At 40.7% G+C, this 23,573-nt stretch overlaps 2 protein-coding genes and 1 non-coding gene across 3 annotated transcripts in view; 1 reads left to right on the top strand and 2 right to left on the bottom strand.

Annotated features, from left to right (window-relative positions):
* Nucleotides 1-4,870: 4,870 nt before the first annotated feature.
* Nucleotides 4,871-4,943, bottom strand: trnar-ucg. Its single transcript has one exon. It is a non-coding gene; the product is annotated as a tRNA-Arg (tRNA).
* Nucleotides 4,944-5,882: 939 nt separating this feature from the next.
* Nucleotides 5,883-18,972, top strand: polg (polymerase (DNA directed), gamma). Its single transcript, XM_036575888.1, is given in 24 exon segments — nucleotides 5,883-6,004; nucleotides 6,441-7,048; nucleotides 7,783-7,978; nucleotides 8,209-8,376; nucleotides 9,044-9,190; nucleotides 9,302-9,381; nucleotides 9,508-9,690; nucleotides 10,670-10,827; nucleotides 11,024-11,147; nucleotides 11,229-11,439; nucleotides 11,441-11,460; nucleotides 11,952-12,069; nucleotides 13,694-13,771; nucleotides 13,884-13,994; nucleotides 14,099-14,259; nucleotides 14,390-14,443; nucleotides 14,538-14,655; nucleotides 14,940-15,075; nucleotides 15,381-15,627; nucleotides 15,707-15,829; nucleotides 16,465-16,636; nucleotides 16,861-17,069; nucleotides 17,797-17,957; nucleotides 18,428-18,972. Coding segments are annotated over 23 exon segments (3,603 nt in total). The 5' UTR covers nucleotides 5,883-6,004; nucleotides 6,441-6,485; the 3' UTR covers nucleotides 18,493-18,972.
* The window catches only part of fanci (FA complementation group I), a 17,237-nt gene continuing 12,202 nt past the window's right edge, over nucleotides 18,539-23,573 (bottom strand). Inside the window, exons 27-38 of the mRNA XM_036575887.1 lie at nucleotides 23,089-23,205; nucleotides 22,944-22,995; nucleotides 22,599-22,726; nucleotides 21,941-22,006; nucleotides 21,157-21,253; nucleotides 20,744-20,928; nucleotides 19,827-19,883; nucleotides 19,601-19,660; nucleotides 19,427-19,501; nucleotides 19,244-19,339; nucleotides 19,032-19,136; nucleotides 18,539-18,676 (exon numbers count right to left, since the gene is read on the bottom strand). Coding sequence (XP_036431780.1) covers nucleotides 18,614-18,676; nucleotides 19,032-19,136; nucleotides 19,244-19,339; nucleotides 19,427-19,501; nucleotides 19,601-19,660; nucleotides 19,827-19,883; nucleotides 20,744-20,928; nucleotides 21,157-21,253; nucleotides 21,941-22,006; nucleotides 22,599-22,726; nucleotides 22,944-22,995; nucleotides 23,089-23,205 — 1,101 coding nt within the window. The 3' untranslated portion in view covers nucleotides 18,539-18,613. The remainder of the gene's footprint in view (nucleotides 18,677-19,031; nucleotides 19,137-19,243; nucleotides 19,340-19,426; nucleotides 19,502-19,600; nucleotides 19,661-19,826; nucleotides 19,884-20,743; nucleotides 20,929-21,156; nucleotides 21,254-21,940; nucleotides 22,007-22,598; nucleotides 22,727-22,943; nucleotides 22,996-23,088; nucleotides 23,206-23,573) is intronic.

The raw sequence follows: 23,573 nt of genomic DNA, 5'->3' as shown, positions 1-23,573 counted from the left end.
TCACTGTTGTCTTAATGGGTTCAGAGTTTTCCACACAGCCAATCAAATGTATGTTCTCTGTAAATATTGTGTGTCTGTGTTGGCACTAACCAGATAAACTGAACTTAAGTCAACATTAGTGTTAAAACTCGACAGTAGTCCAGTCGAACCTGCTCAAGTCCATCACATCAGCACCCTGGACAGCGGACTGGAGAGAGAGAGAGAGAGAGAGAGAGAGAGAGAGAGAGAGAGAGAGAGAGAGAGAGAGAAAGAGAGGGAGAGAGAGAGAGAGAGAGAGAGAGAGGGAGAGAGAGAGAGAGAGAGAGACTCTAAACAGATTAAACTTACAAAACTTCCAGCACAATGAAAAATATAAAGAAATTCATATACAGTACTTACTAAATACATTGTTACCACATATATTCGACAAAGCTGGTGTAGATTACATCGACGCTGAATGCAGCTGTAAGATAAATATACAGGTTTGTACGTTTGTAAGTTTGGTGGAAGCAGAAGAGTCTGTGTTTCGTTATTTTTGTGCTGTAAAAATTGATTCAGTGTTTTATTGTAAAAAGCAAGTAAGTAACTCCATTGCCCTAAAATGTTGAGTTCACTGGAATAAATTAACAGAATGTAAAACACGGATTATTCTGTTAACTCACTATTAGAAATCATTTTACAGTGTGTTTAATAAAAATTTGTTTGTTAAAAAAGCAAAGAAAGAAAGAAAGAAAGAAAGCATCAGCCCCGCGAGAGCACCGGGTTAATGGACATGTGTGAGACGAGAAACTGTGTGAAAGTGTGTGTCGCTGATTTGAGCTGTGAAAAAACAGAGGCTTTACTCAGACGTGAACACCGCCCCCCCCCCATTTAGTTTAGGATAGAAACTGACTTCAAACAAACACATGGCAGTAAGATAAAGATAAATACATACACACAATAGGCGTGTAAACGTTTTAAGGGCACCCGAGAAAATTAGGCTGGATATAAAAATAATTGTCCAGCGTTTCTGTCCTTAGAAGGAACCTAAAGTTTGAATAAATACAAATATATGAACACAATGAACACAATGAGAGGCGATGTTACGTGTATCGAAGTGGTGAATTTGAACAGATCCGGGTGGAATCTGGAACCGAGCCTGTGTTCTTCTGACTGGCTCTCAACATCTTAATAACAGCGTCTCAGCATCTCAACGTCTCAGCTACTGTTTTCTTGGAAACGAGAAAGTCTTGAGTTTTTTGTGCATTTATTCTGATTTAACAGTGTTTTTACAGGCAGAAACATATTTACTGCTGAGATCAATATAAAACTCAGGAGCCTATAAGCCCTTTGCGCAGTAGAGCTACTGTACATTTCTGCCTTGTAGATAGTCAGTGTTGGTAGATGAGCTTAAACCGAAGATTTGTTGCGTTGTTAAAAGGCTAATTTTAAACAACGAGAGTTCAGGAGAAGTAAAATAAATCCACAACGTTTTGTTTTAGGCCCATATTACATTTTGACCCCCTGCCGAATAAACAGACAACTATAAATAAATAAATAAATAAATATATAAGCAAGCAAGCCCGCTGCTTTAGGTAATTATAGTATATAGTTTCTAATATTATGGCTGTTTTTAATAGAGCCAATCTAATGCAAACTCTGAAAAATACAAATAAATAAATAAATAAATAAATGGAAATAAATGGTAGCACAGGTCTAGACTGCTCAATTATACAAACAGCCTCATCTCTGGATCACACAGACATGTCTATCACAGACAGGCCTGTTAGACTGTAGCTGTGCCCCACTGAAAGACCCTCACTCCACTGTGCTCACTCTGAGCTTCAGTGTTATTAAAATGGAGTTAAATTAAAGTATCTCATGAAACAACTTTATTTATATTATGTAGAATAATTCAATGTTACACTGTAAATAAATAAACAAATAAAGACATTTTAAAAACAATTGAGCAGATTTTGCTCTTCATTAAACCCCAGCAAAAACGGTCAGTGGCAATGACCTTGACTCCCTTGGGCCACTAAATGGACAGTTGATTGACCCTATTTGCCATTGACCCTGGGCTGAATGAAGCTGTAGGGACCAGTTGGTGGGGTGAGTGTCTCCCTTTGGCCAGTCCCCTAGAGAACAATAAAGCAGGCCAGCGGGGCCAGAGGTCAGAGCTGAAAACCACAGGTCAAGAACCACTAATTAAGAGCCATTTCCTTTTATTCCCTTGTGACTGCTAAAGTGGACGGTGGGCTGCCACCAATACGCAACCATCTTTTACAAGGCTCTTCAGTAAACATGCAGAGCGAGACTCCACTGAACTCTACTGATCTGTGGCTACAAGAAAATTGCTGTTTGTTTGCACTTCTTTTTTTCTTTTGCCTTTTTTTGATGTGTTTAACAGGGCGATTGTCAGCCCTTAGATTTCATGCCCATCTTCTTTTCCTGCTTCTTTAGTGAGTAGCTAGTCTGTTACGTCCAAACACTTTTTTCACAGCTTGTTAGGCCTCAAAGTCTTGCTTCAGTTTTGTCGGGATAGCTAAAGCCTCGCTCCATTTTGTAGCCAAAGAGTGCCTCTCTTCATGGCTCAGCCTCGGGGCCCTGAGTCGGAGGATGTAGGCTGTGTTATAGGTTAGCATAAGAATGGTGGCGGAGCTTGTGAACTGCCCTGACCTCCTGACCTCTCTCCCCGGCCATGAATAGCATCAGTCAGAGGCCGGCCAGGCTTTTCAGTCGCTGCAAGACGTGCCTGAGCTCCTAAGCATGCTGATTTAACGTATCCTCAGCAGCATGGCTGCTTTTGCACACACTCCCAATAGTTTGTTTAAGGCACCCCCCTAATACACGCACACACACACACACACACACACACACACACACACACACACACTCACACTCACACAAGCCCCTGAGCTAGAGGAAAATTAAGGGTCTGATCTAAGACAAGGGCCCATTCACTGGGAAGGCCATGTTTAGGCCAGTTTACTCTGCTTCTTTCTCCTGCTTTAGCAGAAAAGCTGAGGGGAAAAGTTGGTCTACAAAAGGCTGAACACGTAACAGTGTCTCTGTTCATTGTATTTCATAAAATACTCTGACAGCAACAGTGTCAGAGTATTTTGTCAACGTCTTGTTTCGTTCAATCATGAAAAGCATGAAAATACTGATTCTCAAATAAGTCGTCTGGCCAGTGTGATATGAGGAGTGCATGATCATGCTTTTAGTGCGTGGTGGGAACAAATGTACCCAAAGTGATATGAAAGCATCTTTATTAGGCTACAGTTTGATTATGTGTGATGAACAGCAGCTTATTGATGCCAGAATGAAGTCCAGCAATTCCAGAGTGATGTGCGTTAATATTCCGATTTTTCCCCAATTCCTATGCCCTGCATTACATTTCAGGAGAATATCCTAAATCTGAAAGACGTCTTATCATGCAGTGCAGATCTCACAGAAACAGAACTGGCAGTTGGAATATATGAGCTGCACAGCTACAGCTACAGTATTCAGGCCTAAATGTCCACTGTAGCTTCCCTCATCCGTGAGCAGGTGGTCAGTAGATAAATCACAACGAGTCTCTGAAAATACAAATGAGATCCCAAAATGATCAGCCCAAATTACTGTACACAAAAAGATGGTTCTCCAGGGGTTCTTTAGTAAAGGCAATGGATCTATTTAGAACCATGAGTTCTACACTCTTAAAAAGATGGTTCTTCATGGGTTCTTTAGTAAAGGCAATGGCTCAATATGGAACCATGAACATTCAATGAACCATTTGGGTTCTTTGCATGGTGAAATGGTTCTTCAGGTGGAGAATGTATACAGAAGTGTATACAGAAGCTTTCTGAAAATGGTTCTACATAGCACCAAAAAGGTTCTATGGTTACGATGTCAAGCTTGCGTTGTGTAATGTAGCGCCTTTTTAGTGCGATATAGAAGCATTTTGAAAAAGGTGTTATTATGGAAACTATATAGAACTCACGGTTCTATACAGAACAACCGTCTTTACCAAAGAACCCTTAAAGAACCATCTTTTTAAGTGTGCACATTCAAACTCAGACAGTCAGTACTGTGTCTAAGTCTATGCGGAGATGTTCTGCCGTAGCTACGCCGCCTGCTTTGGCCCCGAACCGATCATTACGTTAATTGCGCAGTTTGCGTTGTGTGATGTTGCCGGTTGTGCTCTGTCTCTCCTCGGGTCTTTACTTTACTCCAGCAAACAGAGGACTGAGAGCGTCTGCAGCTTCATCGACAAAAAGAAGGGCTTGTCAGGATAAATAAGGCTTATCAGACGAGTAGAAACACTGAACGTTTATTAGACAAAGGGCAGAACTGGAGTGTATATGTGAGAAATATCCGAGTAAAGCTGAAGCCCGTCCGGCTGTGCTCCTGCGTGGCGACGCTGCCCCCTGGCGGTGAGAACTAAGGAAGCTACTACCACACCTGCGCTGTAGGCCTGTTTGAAACATGTCAAACAATTAAAATGACTTTAATCTTTCACTTCTAGTCAATTTTTTTCTTTTGCTGAAAAAAAAACAACAACACGGAATCAGTTCTCATCATAAAGCGGGGCTTTGTTAACAGCGAGAGATGGACAAAATAACTCAATAGGATTTAAAACTGTCATATTTAAAAACACACATAATCTATTCCAAATTATCACACTGAATCAGCACACAAATAACAATAATAATAATAAATAATAATGTGAAAATAGTCTGGATTTGAGCGAACAGGGTGCAGTTTTACACAGTAATGTCAGTCACATCGTCCTGCCTACAGCCGCACTAAGACATAGGTCAAAGCGGTAACACAGCTCGTACGCGGTGCAAAAGTAGCTCTTTATGTTTTGGAGAATAATATTAAGAGGGTTTTTTTTATCTTTTACGAAGCTCAGTGTAAAAACAATCGACCCCGGCAGGACTCGAACCTGCAATCTTCTGATCCGAAGTCAGACGCCTTATCCATTAGGCCACGAGGCCGCTGGTAATGTGGGAAAATCATTGATATTTAAAGAACCACAAAGGGGTCCACTTCCTGGAGCAGCGCGGTCTGTGTGTTCATATGTGTTTTTTCAACGTCACCGCGTTCAGGCAGGCAGTATGACCGCTTCGGAAAATAGGACGATTTTAATGAAGCACAGACCACACTTGAGTTAACAGCTAGCTTTGGCTAACTATCCTGAAACTTTGTTTACTAAATTCTTTGTCTGCCTTAAACCTGCTAGAAAGCTCGCTATGAGGTCAAAATGCTTCATTATGAACATCAGCTCCATGTAAATTATCAGTCATCTTAACCGTTTACTAAACTGAGTCCTCCAACCCTGTGCCGGCCGTGTGGTGTCGCTGTGGAGAAAACAGAGTAGATTAATGGCCAAAGATCATATTTAGGGTAAACCAAGATGGTACATGCCTATTGAAGTGAACGGGGCGAAGAGGGGTTCAGTTCCTGTCTGCTTAAGTCTTGCGTCAACCACTCCGCCCCGCCCCCGTTTCCCGGGGCAACGGCAGCCGCCTATGCTGAAAGACTGAACAGCGGGCTGAACATACCCGAAACAAAACTGTTTTACCTTAAAATCAGGTCGTCTGAAAATTCGTGTTTGAGCTCAAAATACTCACAAGACCCTCACTTTTACAAAAGTGGCCAAAACTTCGCTGTAATCTTAAAGAGGGGGACATGATCTTTAATGTTTGATGAAATAGGCAGAATTCCCCGTTGGTTTGAATGGGGCTCGACTATCTGTTGTCTGCTTAACGGGAAATGAGTTCCCCCTCTCGCGCGCCAAAAGCACGTGACCGCGTTCCCGGAAATGTTTTGACATGGCGGTTCTCGGCTTCATCTGTTCTGTGGCCGAAGCCGAAGCTGGATCAGCCCCTCTTCCTGCGCTCTCAGCGTTAGCGAATCACAGACGCCGAGGGCGGCGCTCAGCAGTGTTTGGAAGATGTCTCCTCAGAGCGAAGACTGCGGACAACACGAGAGTGGGCCCCGATATGATGAGCAGAAAGTGCACCAGCGAGGAAGAAGAGTAACTGGTGTTTGAAAGGTGTGGTTAATTATATAAGTTGGAAAAGTTACCTAGCTACTTTAACCACACGCGGGTCTTCTGTCTATAGTAGCTTAGCTAACTGTAACTGTTAACGTCACTGTACTTTTGTTGCTGTGACTCTCCTCATTATCTGCCTCAACATGTGGATGTGGGTGAGTCTTAAGGCACCTCCACATTGTTCATGGTCGCTGTTTGGTGCTGCTGCTTTGAAGTTGACTGTGTGACAAAGTCTGTGCGCAGAATTAAGCAGTTAAGAGTAAGTTAAACTGCCTTGTTCAGATCCTTTGTGCACAATTGATCTCTAAATTGAAGTAGAGATACAAAACAGGGATGAGACTAATGAGTTATTGCTCTGCTCAAATCTGCTCATGTTCCCAAAAATGCTTTCATTTATTTGGCTGTGCTTGTGTGACTGCTGTGCCTTGTTTTCCAGGGTCTGCTGAGTATTTAATGAGTTGACTGTGAGCGCAGAGGGGAGATGCTCCGATTAGTGTCCCATCGGCCATGGCGGTGCTCCTCAGCTGCACTGTGGAGGAGATGGTGCACAGCCACAGCCGAAGCCAAGCTCCAGCAGAGCTCCAGAGAGACCCGCACGAACCCCCTCAACATCCAGATGCTCTCCAGGAACCTGCAGGAGCAGATCTTCCGTGGGTCAGAGCAGGAGTACTCAGAGGAGGATGTAGAGCGGAGCATTAGGCATTTGGAGGCGCATAAACTCTGGGGGAAAGAGGCAGCTCTGTTACCTGACGTGGAACTTAAATTGCCACAGATGTACGGTGATGACATTGATGGCCACTTTCGCATTCTGGCCCAGAAACAAAGTCTGCCGTATCTGGAGGCGGCCAGCCGGCTCCAGCAAACAAAACTCCCTCAGATGCCCCAAAAATGGGCTTGGGAAGTGGGCTGGACAGAGTACGGTTTGGATGGACAGTGCAGGAAGGTGGATTTCCCTGAAGAGAATGCTCTGGTTTTTGATGTGGAGGTCTGCATGGCTGAGGGTCACTGTCCCACCCTGGCAGTGGCTGTTTCTCCAACTGCCTGGTGAGAGACGGCGTCTAATACCTGCATTACACACACACACACACACACACACACACACACACACATTTTCTAAGCCGCTTATCCTTCTGGGTCATGGGGTACCTGCGTTACATAAATCTGTAAAGCAGGCTGAGGAGGCATGAGGATGTAAGAGATCACTACCTCTCTACATTTTACTGAACTTTGTTTAGAAAATGATAACTTTGAACAGTGTTTAGTTACATTATAAATCGTTCATGTTTAATAGTTCTCGCTCTGAAAGCATAGTGGAATTATCCACATTGGAGTTGTCACTTGCTAAAGTCTGGTGAAAGTAATCCAGTAATCAGCTGATTATTTTAATGATTAATTGAGGAATAGAAAAAAAGAGGCAAATAATAAAAATAGACTTAAATGAATTATAATAAAGCATGCAGAGTATTTCAAGAATTCAAAAATGCTTGGAAAAAGATAAACTAGGAAGCTTTTAATAAGGCTTTATTAAAGTAAACGCCCAAGCACTGTGTGGTAAAAATTCATATACATGGGTTTGTCCACCAGGCCCCGTTTTGAACTCTAAGAGACGCTGTTAGGAGAGATTAAAACGCGTATTACCATTGTGTAAATTACCAAGTAATTCTTAGTCATTGACAAGGTTGAGTAATCATTACATTAATAATCCAAGTACAAAAACAGGCGTTAACACGTTGAGTGTATTGTTTATTATTGTTTCTCTTTTCGTTTCTTTGTTCTAGGTACTCGTGGTGCAGTAAGCGTCTGGTTGAGGAGAGGTACACCTGGTCCAGTCAGCTTACGCTAGCAGACCTCATCCCGCTGGAGACTCCATCAAACTCCAGCAGGCCTAAGGATGGACTGTGGAAGGAAAGGCTCGTAGTGGGACACAATGTCAGCTTTGACCGAGCGCACATTAAAGAACAGTACCTACTGAAAGTACGCATTTGGGGATTCTGTATGCACTGCTTACCCTGGTTTATTTTTAACATTTAAGTATATCTTTCACAAACTGTACCAAACGTATCTGCAGTTCTTGGTCATTTTGAAATTCTGATGGTTTTGTGCATCAGAATTTACAATCCTCAATTGTTCACTCACCCTTTATGTAACAGTTCTTAGTTATTTGTAGATACACATTTCCTTTGTGTGTTGTTGCTGTTAATCAGGGCTCAAAGATGCGTTTCCTGGACACAATGAGCCTCCACATGGCTATCTCAGGCCTGACAGGTTTCCAGCGTTCCCTCTGGATGGCCAACAGGTATGGGAAGAGACGAGGCCTACATGAAGTCAAGGAACACATGAAGAAACTCGGTCGGCGGCCAGAGGGCCCAGCGGTCTGTATATATACAAACAGTTGTTATTGATTTTGCTCCAGCCCCAGTCACTGTATACCGAGTATTAATTGGGCATGTCTGCCGTATTATATACTGTATTTTAGACCTAGACAGGCTAGACAGAATCACTTTTAATATTATTAGTGTTATTTTATATACAAAAAGAATTTGTATGTGGAGTTCAGTCTTATTAATTAGAGATCAATTGATATTTTTAAATGTTTTATTCCGTATTTTAAAGTATTATTTACTTTAAATTGTGTGATGTAATTATTTATTTATAGTAATCTTTTCTCAGGTATTCAGATCATGGCTCGAAAAGGAGGCACTCTGCATGATAAATTTATTGTAATTTGCAAAGAATACTATAAAATTCTCGATGCTCAGCTTTCATAGTCATTTTAGAATTACCTACTGCTCTCTTCATCATTATGGATACATCTAAAATTTCCTAATTTTTTGCAAGCTGTGAAATTGTAGAGGACAAACAAACTGCATTAATTTCATACGTTTATCTGAAACCAATTGGTTTTATGTTATTAAATATCATAATTGATTAAAAATCTTTGAATGGTAATGCACGTCATAATGTTTAAAAGTCTTGATGAATATGTTTAATGTGAATCATCACATGAAATGACGCATGATCTGTTTGTGTTGTTGATAGATTGACTGTTGGGACTGGGTTAACATCAGCAGTATTAATAACTTGGCTGATGTTCATGCTCTCTATGTTGGAGGGGATCCCCTGGAGAAAGAGCCCAGGGATATTTTTGTGAAGGGCAGCATGAGTGATGTCAGGAACAATTTCCAGGTAAGTGAAAGAGCCACAGTTTATAAAGTCAGAGGTATAGACACGCACACATACTCCTTTAGATCACAGATCACAAAAGTACTTTTATGACATTCAGTTTTTTTTTTTTAGGAGCTGATGCAGTATTGTGCTACAGATGTACTTGCCACTCATGAGGTCTTCACCGAGCAGCTGTCTCTCTTCATGGAGCGGTAACAATACACCACATATAGGCTATTCTGTCCATACCCTGCCCACCGAATCAACTCTTGCAGTTTAACCTGTTAAACAACTCTGCATTCATTTCTGTGTTCTGTGTGTCTCATGTATTTCCGTAGGTGTCCTCATCCAGTGACGTTTGCAGGGATGCTGGAGATGGGTGTCTGCTATTTGCCTGTCAACCAGAGCTGGGGTCGGTATTTGGAGGATTCCCAGGACACATTCGAGGAGCTGCAGAGAGAGATGAAGAAATCTCTGATGATTCTGGCAGATGATGCTTGCCAGTTACTGCAGGATGACAGGTGAACATGCACAAAGGACTGGACTACTGAATAGTTCTCATTTGTGCTATAGAAAGTTATTAGCTGAACCTCATAGGCAAACATTTGAAAACCTTCATACTAGGGGTGGGCAATATGGCCAAAAAATAATATCACAAGGCATAGAGACATTTTCACATTATACGATATGCATTACGATATTCCATATATTTTTTTTCAGACGTTTGTTGTTGAGTTGGAACAGACTAAATCATACCAGAAGGGCCACATTTAAAAATTACTATCAAAAACTATGAATACAATGATTTTAGAGTGTGGATACAAGAGGGTGTAATTAATGAAGTGGCCAGTTGGTGTAGTTTATGCAAGTAATATCCTGAACTTATGGAAAGGAAGACCACCATTGTACACAATCATATGTAAAATTTAAACACCCCCAGTCCAGTTACATGTTTGGTTGATTTTCTAAATGAATGTGAGTACACATCCTCTACATCTGCACATTTTAATGCACAATTACTGTTTACTTGTTAAATTTAATAAAAATAAAATGTGGCATGTGTAAGGGCTCATTTTATATTTTATCATTTTCCTATATGTTAATCTCAGCAAATAAAAAGAAATAATGCACTAATATGAGCAGAAAACGCTCTATTAGAGTTTGTTTCCCTGTAAAGGATATCAACGTGTTTTCACTTAGAAAATCAACTAAACGTCATTTGACTTGGGGTGTTCAAACTTTTGCATACAACTGTACATGAAGATTTTAATTTCAAAATGTTGTAAATCTGTTTTTATTATTGAAACTGTAGTATGTAAAGATAAGTTAAAAAGATGATCTGTGGTGTCTAGCTTAAAATATTTTGATCTACACTGCAGATTAAAGTTATTATTAAATAAAATGATTAATGTGACAAGTGATTCCAAACTTTTGAACACTTGTGTTGCCTGTATGTATTTTTTAATAATTAATGCATTCTGGATGGTATTTCATGATTAGATACAAAGAAGACCCATGGCTGTGGGATTTAGAGTGGGATGTTCAGGAGTTCAAGCAGAAGAAAATACCCATGAGCAAAAGAAAGAAAGCCAAGCAAGAGGCCGAGAAAGCAGCAACAGCTTCCAAAAGAGAAAGTCCAGAGAAAGACTGGAATGAAGGTAAAACATGCCGTTGATGAAGTACAGATGATCCAAGCATTGAAAACTCTGGTCCATTTTTTTTCTTTTATTCTTATAAATTAATGAGAATAATTCTAATATGTAGATAAATAACATTGATCATTAATGAATAAAGAATTTCTCAGCATTTGCTCTAAATCACTTTGCATAAAAGATAAATGTTAAATGGCTACAGATCCGGGACCCCCAGAGGAGGAGGAGCAGGGGAGGCCGGACCCAAGCAGAGAGCTTGTGGAGCGGCTAAAGGGGACAGTGAGCTGCCTCCCCAAGAGGAGGCAGCACATGCCAGGATACCCAGGGTGAGCACTGCTTGTGTAATGCTAGGGTTGCAGAGAAAGCCATTCAAGAAGTAAATGAATTTGCTCTTCCGCTGTTCTCAGCTGGTATCGGAAGCTGTGTGCACGGATGTCAGAGAAAGAGGATGAGCCTTGGTCTCCTGGAGCCAGTCTCATTAGTCTTCAGATGAGGGTTACACCCAAGCTGATGGGCCTGACCTGGGATGGCTTTCCCTTGCACTACACAGAAAAGCACGGCTGGGGGTACCTGGTCCCAGGCCGCAAAGACAACTTGGACATCACAGAGGACACTGAGGGAACCTGTGTGCCCCCATAGGTAAGATGAAACTGGACTGATAACAACAGTCACAGGGATGGTGGCTTTAGAAATTTGTACACTTTTCTGTGCAAAAAGTCCCACCCACAGTGTTTGATGGGCAGGTATGCCGAAGACAATCAAAATGCAATTACAAACAAAATGTAAAAGTATTTCACAGAGCAGGAATGTGACAATGAAGGAGTCCAGTCACAAATGTATTGCCATTACTTTTTTCATAGAGCAGAATCATATGTGCATTTTGCATTTGCATTTTGCAGTTGATTTTGCATTACATCTCAAATTACATCTCAAAATATCGCTTTGATATGAAATGCAACTGCAAATACATGGTTAAATTAGCACTTTCTAATTTGTACTTGAATCATAATAAAATTAAGAAAGTACAAAAAGATGTAAAATACAGAGAGTGGAGTTTTAGGTATTAAGAATGTATTGAGTTATTTCCCAGTATGATTTTGTTTTTGAGTTCTTGGTACTGGTGTGTTCAGAGCAATAGAGACAATCTACAGAGAGTATTGTGATCAGAAAGGAAAAGAACAGCCACAGTGTCTCAGCAGCTCACCCTCGGATGACCTCATGCTGACCGACAACAGTGTCTGGCAAACGGTAAGAAACTTACTTGTTTACAGTTTTCCTTTTGTGTTAGCAGAGTGTTGTGAAGGCACATTATTAGTAATGGTTATTAAAGTTTTGTATTACATGAAAATGCTCCAATTTTTTTCAGTTGTCACACTGTTGTTTTAAACATTTTTTGGGGGAGAAATAGACAAGATGTAAAATACCTCCCATAGATTTCCACAGGGCTTCAACCAAGAGAACAAAACTGTTTTTAGGAACCTTAACATATGAGTTATGTGGAGACACAGTGCTCTCCAGGCCATGGTTAACCTTGCAACATTTAAGTTAACCTGTATGTTTGATTCATTTCTTAAATAAATGGTTCGGCAAAAAAGTCAAATTTACACAGTATTCCACTTACCCCAGATGTAATCAATCAGCCAAGACATGTTTGTTGTTCAAATTTAGCTTCATTAGTTCAGCACTTGAGCTGCAGGGCTAATGTTGCTAAAAACACTAGAAGTCAACAGTCATCCAAATCTTTTACATTAATTACATCACTAAGAGCGCTTTCACATCTACCTCTTTTGGTGTGGACCTATCTAACTTTTTCTTTAGTTTGGTGCATTTTGACAGGTGTGAACATCTCACTCTTGGGTCCGCACTGAACAAATGAAATCATGTTCAGTCTTGGACCACTTCCAGGTGAACCCAGGTTCAGTTCGATGCTGGTGGGAACGCATTTCTGTGATGGTCTGCAGCAAATGAGTGAATTGAACATTGTAGCATGATTTCCTGCTTCTTCAGTGCTGTACTGTCTGTATAATCTGCCTATTTTAATGTCTGACAGATGCTCATATCATTCCTACAGTGTGAGCTGCAAAACAGATGTTAAGCATCTTTATTTTCATGTGAACTGGGAGTTTTTCTTGCCTAAAATGGGGGCAAATTTTCAGTGCAGAATTTCATTTGCAGTGTGAAACCAACTGAAACCAAATGAAAAAGATACAGTGTCACAAAAAATCCTAACTCTGCTTTGGACTTTAGCAAACTAGGTATGGAAACAGCCTGAAACTTCAGCCGCAGCCAGGTCTTCATTTAGGTTGTGCGGACTTGTCTGTGTGGTTTAGGACCCAATATCACTTATAAAAATGAACAAAACTTTTACATCATGTTTTTACATCAAAGTGTGTCCTGCAGGGGAGTCAGAATACAACACAAAACCTGTTGTCTAAAATGACTGCACAAATTCATGGCCACATGATCAAGATTTGTTCATTTTTATATTTCAAAGTAGGTAAAACTGTCCCAGAGTGTGCATGACCTTAATGAAGACTTGAATGTGGTTTGAGTGGGTTGAGAGAAGTTTTGAAGATGTATTTACAGAAAAGATGATGGGTGACTGTTGACTTCAAGTCTTTGTAAACATTAGCCTCATAGCTTCAGTGCTAAACTAAAGAAGCAAAAATTGGACACCAAACATATCTTGGCTGATTGACATCTGGGATCAGTGGAAAATTGAGTAAATGCTTTGACAAACCATCCCTTTAATGTTTCTTATATAGTCGAATTTCGTATGGGCTGCAATGGCAGTATGTGTGTGTGTGTGTGTGTGTGTGTGTGTGTGCGTGTGCGTGTGCGTGTGCGCGCACTTGTGTGTGGTGTCCTCTAGGTGGAGGAGTTGAGTTTGCTGGAGGCCGTGTCTGATGATGAGGCAGTGCCTAGAACAGTGAGATCCAGAAAGACCCAGGTACATTCATTTCAGCTAATTTGACAAGTTGCTGCGAACACTGGAAATGGGGAAAAAAAAACTCATCTGAATTTTTTTCTCCTCGCTGGACTTCAATGGTTCTGTCCATCAGGTATTGTATGATTTGGAAACAGGCGAAAGTGAGTGTCCATATCACCATGGTAACGGACCATACAGTGATGTGAACATCCCTGGATGTTGGTTCTTTAAGTTACCTCATAAGGTGCATTAAAACTCTTCCCCTTTATCACATTTCTTTATATGAATTAACAGTTTAACAGTGTGCATAGTGTTCAGAATGATTTTACCAGTGCTTTTATATGTCAGGATGGGAATGAGAATAATGTGGGCAGCCCCTTCTCTAAAGACTTCCTATCTAAAATGGAGGACGGGACCCTTCAGGCCGGACGAGGAGGAACTAATGCAACGCGGGCTCTGGAGATTAACAAGATGATCTCATTTTGGAGAAATGCCCAGAAACGCATCAGGTGCCCTTGCCTCAGTGTTTTTCCAGTAATGATCTTGTGAAATGCCCCGTGATATTGACTTTGGCCTTATTGAGCAGGCTTGTCATTGATTCTTTGGAAATAACTTGTTTTTGGCCATCTCTCTGTGTAGTTCTCAGATGGTTGTCTGGCTTCGTAAGGGGGAACTTCCTCGCACTGTTAGCAGGTATTGCAGGGTTACTGTACACCGTCCACTAGTAACATTGTGGTCACTCTACTGAAAACCTTTAAATCACCTTTTCTCTTCTACTTTACAACAGACATGATGACTATGATGAGGAGGGGCAGTATGGTGCCATCCTACCGCAGGTTATCACTGCTGGAACGGTCACCCGCAGAGCTGTGGAGCCAACATGGCTGACTGCCAGTAATGCACGGGTAAGTGAAGTAAGAGGAGCAAGTTCATCCTCACCCAAACACTGTAGAATCTTTTCTGCTCTACAGTTAAGCAGATTCCATTATCACAACACCACATTTGCCACCATATCACAACACCACATTTAATATCTTATCATAATGAAAGTCTGAAGTCTAAATTTAAAAATGCATCATAGCTTCCATATCAGAATTACTGAAAGAAGACCAGATTCCTATGTTGTGCTGTCAGTGAAACTAAGATTTTGTGTGTAAAACACTGTTCAGGTATGTGTATGTGTTTGCAGCGGGATCGTGTGGGCAGTGAACTGAAAGCTATGGTGCAGGTGCCTCCTGGGTACCACCTGGTGGGGGCGGATGTTGACTCTCAGGAGCTGTGGATTGCTGCTGTGCTGGGAGAGTCTCACTTTGCTGGCATGCATGGTGAGCCTAGGTGCCAGATTGATTTGCTTCTCAAGCCCTATTAGAGCCAAAGACTTTATTCAACTGCCAAGTGCTTCAATCAGCTACTTGTCAATATGTTAAAATATTATTTGTAGAAATCAGATTTTCTCCAGATCAGCATTTCCTTTGAAGCTGTAGATAGGCTTGGCGTCACCCCAAGGTGTAGCAAAAGACAAGTCTCGAGGTTGTGTTCAAGCATCTCTGAAAGTCTTTTTACAGTATCACTTCTGATAGCAACATACAGTGTTAGGAACTGTGTTACACTGCTGGCTTGTTCCTATCAGGCTGCACAGCATTTGGATGGATGACCCTACAGGGGAAAAAGAGTCAGGGAACTGACCTTCATAGCCGCACCGCAGACACTGTGGGCATCAGCCGCGAACACGCCAAAGTCTTCAACTACGGCCGGATATACGGGGCTGGCCAGCCTTTCGCTGAACGCCTGCTCATGCAATTCAACCACCGGCTCAGCCAACCTGAGGCAGCCGGTAAAGCCAAGCAGATGTATGCACTGACAAAAGGACTGCGTAGGTGCGGCAGCTGGACATTGAGATCTTACTAGTAAAGTGACATTTTGATGGGTAAAATAATGTATTAATTGTCAACACAGGTATCATCTCTCTGAGGAGGGGGAGTGGCTGGTTAAGAAACTAGGTCTGAATGTGGAGAGGGACGAAGACGGCACTGTCTCGAGAGAGGAATTACGCAGGATTTCTAAACTGGCTGGCCAAAGGTTAGTTTACTGTCCCAGAACATACATCACAATTGCTGGCACCCTTGCATTTAGTACTTTGTGCAACCTAACTTTGCCAACATAACAACAATGAGTCTTCTCCTATAATGCTTCATGAGATTGGAGAAAACAGATTAAGGAATCTGAGAGCACTCCAGATTTCCAGTCTTAAGTCTTCTGTTCTTGACTCTTCTCTCCAGTTCATCCTACAGGTTTTCAGTGAGGTCATGGAACTGGCATAGCCATGTCTACAGCTTGATTCTGTGTTTTTTTTGTTTTGTTTTGTTTTTTTACCATTTTTGTGAATTTGTATGTTTTGGTTCATTGTCCTGTGCGAAGATCCAAACACAACATAGTTTTAGCTCTTTAGCAGAAACACTCAGATTTTCATTTAGAGATTCTTGTTTCTTCATGGGGGCCACGATGCCCTGTTAAATTTAGATTAAATTTGTTTCAATTAAAAGCCAGATTTTTTTTTTTCATATTTTCAGTGTGAGATTGTGGTTAATTAGCCAAAGACATTTATTCATTACCTATTTTACCCTTCTTTACCATGGGTACCAATAATTACAGAACTGTACTTGTTCAAGAGTAAAAGCTGCTGGTTTAATGTGGCGAATGTCCTGTTCCTGTAGTTCTCGGAATAATAGGAGGTGGGATGTGGCAGGCCGCCGAGTGTGGGCTGGAGGCACAGAGTCCGAGATGTTCAACAAGCTGGAGAGCATCGCTCACTCAGAGCAGCCTGCCACCCCTGTGCTGGGCTGCAGGATCTCCAGAGCCTTAGAACCTGCTGCTGTCCAAGAAGAGGTGCTGCCATTTTCAAAACTCGGGAAGCCTTTCTGAATTTCACCACTTCTGTTTAACTCATCCATGTAGTGTTGCTCTGAATCAAAACTCCTATGGCTGTTATTCAAGGACAGTAATATGTACACAAGTGTCCCATTAAACATATATTTTATATAAACACATTAAACAAAAATCATGTATTTTATCCTTTGGGTTTTAATTATTACTCGTTGCTGTACTTCCAGTTTATCACCAGCAGGGTGAACTGGGTTGTTCAGAGTTCAGCAGTGGACTACTTGCACCTGATTCTGGTGGCCATGAGGTGGCTGCTGGAGGAGTACGACATTGACGGGCGCTTCTGTATCAGTATTCACGATGAAGTGCGCTACCTGGTTAAAAGTGAGGATAGCTACAGAGCAGCACTCGCTCTGCAGATCACTAACCTGCTCACCCGGTTAGTACTATGTTTATTAAATGTTCAGACTATCTTCTGGTTTTGTTTTGGTCTAACTTATTTTTTTAGATGTTTAATTGTACATTTTAATGGATTAAGCAATACTGCATGTACAGCACTGTGCAAAAGTCAACAAACATCCTTCATTTATGTAACTTTTAGTAAAGCATCTGTTGAGTGTAAGTTATTCATTGTTCAGGAGTTATTTCTGAGGAGATTAAATACAAGATAATCCACTTGCATAAGGAAAGGGAAAGTTGCATGAAAATAAGTGTAAAAATGATTAAAAGAGAAAAAATAGCACTCCTAACAACCATGCAGTACTTCAAAGAAAATCTGCTCCACTCTCGCTTCTGAAAAATCCACAGGTGTTTCTGTCCATCCTTCTCCTTTTATTTCCATTAAGTTACAGGACAAGGAAAAATGTTCTTAACGTTACCTTTTTGGAGATGAAAGGTTTTGTTCCAACAGCAACGGTAGTTGTTTAGGCTTCTGTTTAATTTTCTGTGTAATTTATTATTCTTGCCTTTTTTGTGATGCAGGAAAAACAAAGAATAACTTGTATTTAATGGCTGTTTGGACTAGAAATTACATGAATGAAGGCTAGTTTCTGACTTTTAACAGCACTGTGTGGAAGGTGCTATACAGTATCATGTTCTTCATTAGACATGCTTATTATAGTTACTTGTCCTATACTGTTTATTAACCCCTTTTCATGTATTCTTAGATGTATGTTTGCCTATAAATTGGGCATGAAGGATCTCCCGCAGTCTGTGGCTTTCTTCAGTGCAGTAGACATTGACAAATGCTTGAGGAAGGAGGTCACCATGGACTGTATGACCCCATCTAACCCCACTGGACTTGGGCGCCGTTATGGACTACCACAAGGTGAGTGAGTGTAGGCTAGAAGACAACAGTAAAAGATGTAGCTGTACTTGTATATGTAGGAATACAGAAAAATACTACTGTAAGGTGAGACATCCATTTTTTTTAAGTGTAACAGATTTAAGAAATATGTCCTACCTTTTTCAGATTTTACCTTACCTTCATCAGATAGTCATTTTGAAATTCATTATACACAGTAATACCCTTTACAATTGCTAGGAGTTTTGTCTTTTAATTCCTCTGTTTTGAATGAAAAGAGTGATGTAAACAATACATGTATTGGAAAGCAAAGCTTAAGTAGAGAAAGTAGGAATATGAGGAGCCCCTAAATTTAAATTGTATGAAAATAAGGATGAATAAAAAAAGTATACAGAACTGTATTAAACTAACATTATACAAATAAATACATGAATTCTGAACTTTCCAATTTTTGGAAATCAACAAAATGTTTTATATATATTTTTTATCAACAGGTGAAGCCTTGGATATTTATCAGTTAATCGAGATTACCAAAGGTTGTTTAGCCAAAGGAGGATAGCCAGCTCAAACAGCCTTCAAATAAGTGGAGGACAACTGGCTGATAGGGAAACATCAAAAAAACAAACCCAAGAAACATGTCATGAGTGCGTTATGGAGGATCAGAAAGAGAGTCCAAAATTTCACAGCTTTCTTCTCTTCTTCTTGGGGGCCTGACTCTCCTCAGAAACTTGAGAGGCCTCAGTCTGAGGGAATAACAGGAGAGTTTCATCATTAGGATAAACCAGAGCTGCAGTTCAACAGGGTTTACACTGATTTGAAGAAAAGAAAGAAAAGATTATTCTTTCTGTTGATTTCTTTTGATAGCTTGATAACTGTCACCTTAACTGTTAGGTTGGGCGTTGTGTTCCTATTTCTAAACTCTTTCCTTTTAGAAGAGTGTCAGAGTATCCTTTTTAAGGACTTATTTTGTTGTATTTGTTAATAATTTGCATAATCAACTTTATTCATACATAAACCTGACACAGACTGCTCTGAAACAGAATGTTCTGGAGTGTGGTTATTGGCATTAGATAAACTGCAGAGTAAAGGGAAACAAACCTGCTGGCTCTCCTGCTGCTGCTCTTGCAGGGCAGCCTCGAGCGTGGCAGCATTGATCCGGAAATCTCTTGAAGTGCTCAGCTTCATGTACTGCATCAAATTCACCTGAGGAAAATGTCACAGCACAGTGGGTTAATCATTGCTGTTTAGTACTCTTTACTGTTACTGTGTAGTAATCCTTTATGTAAGGTCTGTCATAGATATCCTTTTACCTTTGATTTCTTGGAGAGAAGAATTAAAAACTTCTCATACTGCTCGATATTGAAGATCAGGGTGGGGATTGCTTTGGTCTCACGAAGAACCTTGGCCTAAAGGAATATAGGTATGAAAAATGACTGAATCAGAGTTGTACAGGTCATATATAAACCCGCAAAAACTGGAGTAGGTGTTCTTACCGATGCAGCCATAACAGCTTCCTCTTCTTTCCTTTTTTTCTTCTTGTCATTTGCTCCTACACTGGCCTCACCACTCTGTAAATAATACAGCACATCAACAGAACTGGGAGTGGGGGGAAAAACACAGGATGCATAGCACCTAGGCAAAAAGGAGGCAGATGAAAAGAACCTTACCTGTACATAGGTGATGAAACAGTAGCACTGAGGAGTGAGATGAGAGCCTGACAGCTTCACCTGCACACACAGACCAGTCATGCATTCAACAGCTAAATAAAAGTTGCAGTCATATGTGCAAGACTGCCATTTCTGTTTTTGATAAACATTTAACATTAACTAGAGTGAATCCAAGTAAACTGCCCCTTATCCTCTAAGACAACTCTTCGAAGAGGGATCTTCTCACCAGTTTCTCCAGTCGAACAGGCAGTTGGCCAGGATGAGTTGCACACACCTGAATATACTGCAGCCGGAAAAGAAAAATTAAACTAGACAAATTCCCAGCAACACGTCTGTCACACATTTGTGTTACATCACTCATGGTGTATAAGAGACAAAGAACTGCAGTCTGATGCACAAATTATAAAAATGATTTGGAGGAATCAATGAAACCCACAGATGAGGGCAACTGTCTACAATGTAAAGATGCAGCTCAAACATCTTGAAAGAAGGGTCTGCATAAGCAAGTGAAAGTCGAACCTCACCCATACTCGCGCCTGTGGTTCAACCCAACTAGGCCTGAGTGACAGTCCTAAATTTGAAACCTGAACTGGAAAGTCAGTCTCATTACATACATCCCCCTATTTAACCTGTTACAAAGACTGTTTCAGCTTGTACTGCGTTTTGAATGAGGCACAGTAGAAAGCAGCCAATTAGAACAGAAGTAGTGTACATATCAGTCTTAAAGGCACAGTAATGAAAACAGCCTCTTTAATTCTAAAGGATAAACAGAGGTTAGAAAGTGGTCATGTAAAAATGAATAATTACCAGTCCACAAAAATGTTGTTATAAACAACAGATGTAATAAAATTCAAGAATGCAGGTTATGAGTACTTTAATATTTTGTATTCAGGCTGTACTTTGAAGGCATTCCCTTTGCCCTTTGATTTGCTAAGGTAAAAAGTTGACTCAGGTGTGCTGGGCACAAATGAAAACAAGGAAACCCCAGGAACAGAACTGGCGAATACTGTTGTAGACTATATTGTAAAGAATCATTTCGGGCAAGATTAATATTTTAGAACAGTATGTGAAAACCGTTGATTTGAGTCTTAGAAGTGTTTGGACTTTCCGTTGGGCTTGTGTATTTCTCTGTGTGGCTCTCACGTATTTGATGAGGGTGGTGAGGATGGCATAGGTTCGGCTGAGTTCTCGCAGCAGAGTGTCTGTGCAGGCTCCAGCGGGAAGGGCTGTCTGCACCAGCTCATTCAGAGCCGTCAGCAGAGTCCCCAACTGCAGAGTCACTGCTTTCTCCACAGGGTCCTGCTGACCTGCCGACTGAGTGGCACCTCCTGAGACAGACATACACACACATCCCCCTAACTGCACTGCCTACAATACAAAAATAATACCACCCAGAACATTTTGCTTGTACAAAAAATTGGAAGAAAAACAAAGAATATTTTCCATTTAGTGAATTGTTCTAGGAAAGCTTAGTTTCCCTATACAGACACAAAGGGCATGGCCCAGTGCAGGCACCTGTGTATGTTAGCATATGTATGTGTATGTTAGAGTAGTACCTGAGGTCGTCCTTTCAGAAGTTGATCGGCCTTTCTTCTTGGCAATTAGCCAGTCCACCTCATCCAATACCTTTCCCACCTGGGACAAGACCAACAGCTAGAGAAATAAAGAATGAGAATAAAGACTTAATTAACCTGAACCTTTCACTTTAGTAACGCACGATTCATGCAGTCCTGGTTCATAAATGAGTCAATAGGATGTAACATAGTCTATTATCCAGTTTCAAAGTTCCACATTTTTGCTCTATGCCAGTTCACCAGTTCACAACATAATAGGTTAGAATAAAGTGAACAGACTTATAGGAAAGTCTGTTCATTCAGCAGCCGTCCAGTCATACAAGACCAGCCTACCTCTTTGAATAGGGAGAGACCTAAAAATTCCAAATTGAAAGTCACATTAATGTTTCAAAAACATGTTTAAAATCAGACAAAATAGGCATAAAGAGTTGGTAGCATTTGGCACAAATAATACAAACAAAAAAAAAGTTTTTCAGGTTGTTCTGTCTGCTACACATGCATATTTCTCAACAAACAAGGGGGGGTTCTTTAGTTCGCAGCTTTACCAACAAGCCAACTGGCTCTTTTTATTGAAGGGGGGGGGGCTTTCCACATAAACAGATGTCAGTGAGTGTTCCAGGCTTTCCTTTTCATTTTTCAACCAGTGAACTGCCTCCTCCTTTATGTCTCTGGTTACAGCCAAAATGTGGAACCATCTAGTGAGCCCCATAGACTGGGTGGAGAATACTGTTTTATGGACTTTGACAAACGGCCTTAGGGAACTCACTGTGGTGGATGCTGCTGTCTTTGTGCTGACGATGGCAAAATGAGACTGCTTCTCCACCTCCACATCCTACTCAGAGAGAGAGAGAGATAGAGAGGGAAACAGGTTTGGACAGCAACTCATAAAGCTGATAAAGCTTCTTCTCTGCTGCTATAGGATGTCTATTCTGCCAGACAGAATGTGCAGAGTATGCAAGTAACATAAACTAAGTTCTTTCTTCAGAATTTTTTGGCCATTATGACTTGGCAAATGCAAACGGTGTTTGCATTATGTGCTTGCCAAGTTATTAACGGTGCTGGCCATTAACACTTATCTTACCATGATTACTGTACTCACGCTCAGCTAAACGCAAGTTTAACTTCGTAATCCATTATGTCACACAGAATCAAAGTCCAACCTCTGCAAGAAAATAAAAGCTTAACTGATGCCATGAGGTAGCTTACATTGCCATGGCTTTGGCACTGTCAATCACTGTGCGGTCTGAAATGAAGAGTTTTTCTAACTTTCAACTCCATTTGAATTTGAAAAATGATTATGGCTTGGGTTATATTTTATTTTTCCAAATCTGATTTTTGTGCATGATCAAGTCACATATCTAGGTAATTTGCAATAAAGCTGACAGCCCCTTTACTGTGGGTAGTGTTTGTGTGTTATGTAATACCTGGTCTATGTCTCCAAGCACACTGTGGATGTCCTGACACAGCTCCCACAGTACAGACACAGGGCTTTTGTAAAGGACATGCAGACCGAAAAGCAGAGACAGCAGACCCTTGCTGAAAGAAATATCCTCTGAAAAAGAAAGACAGGAAATACAATCACATAAATATAAGAGAGATGTGAGCTTTAAGCTATAAGCAGCTGATAAAGCTGCTTCTGCTCTGCTGCACTGTTACAGGATGTCTATTCTGCCAGGCAGAGTGTGCAAGTAACATAAATTAAGGTCTTTCTTCATAATGTTTTGGCTAGTATGACTTGGCAATGAAGAGTAGGAGAGAGCATGGCTTACCAAAGCTGGTTTCTTTGCAGATTTTGACTGTCCATGTAATCATTTGGACAAACTGTCAAAGTAGTAGAAGACATTTTGTAATTAAAGACATATTCATAAAATGCACCATTATGACAGAACTGAGAGTAAATGTGTGAAAGATTACCTGTTGGGAAGAGGGCTCCAGCAGGCGTGAGAGTAGACTGAGGATGCTGACCAGCAGCTGAGCCTCTCTGCTGTTAAAATCCTCCTCTCCTCCGGTCAACTGAGTGAACAGTACTCGCTGTACACCATAACAAACCCACAGATATTACATACAGATTCTAAACTTTTCAAAAATCACATTTGTTTTCATAAGAAGAAGAGAAACGTATTAAGATTTGAATTTGACAAAAAGTTTGTTGCACATTGTCTTATTTTTAAGGAAAATCAAAACAGGCTTTTGCAGTGTTTGCCACTTCCCGTCATCAAAACAACAAAAGCACAGAAGTGCACATTCAAACCTGCCAATAAATAATGTAAATCAATGTGTTATTTATTATGTAGCCAATCACATAACTATTCAAACAATAAACTTTGCAGGGTTAATTTCCTCTCCAAACTGATCTCTGATGTTTCAAAACAACAGCTCTATACTGCTCAAATGTTTTT

This window comes from Colossoma macropomum, unplaced genomic scaffold, assembly GCF_904425465.1.
Source record: "Colossoma macropomum unplaced genomic scaffold, Colossoma_macropomum, whole genome shotgun sequence".
NCBI lineage: Eukaryota > Metazoa > Chordata > Actinopteri > Characiformes > Serrasalmidae > Colossoma > Colossoma macropomum.
The sequence above is the reverse complement of the archived record's forward strand: the minus strand, read 5'-3'. Positions and strand labels throughout refer to the sequence as shown.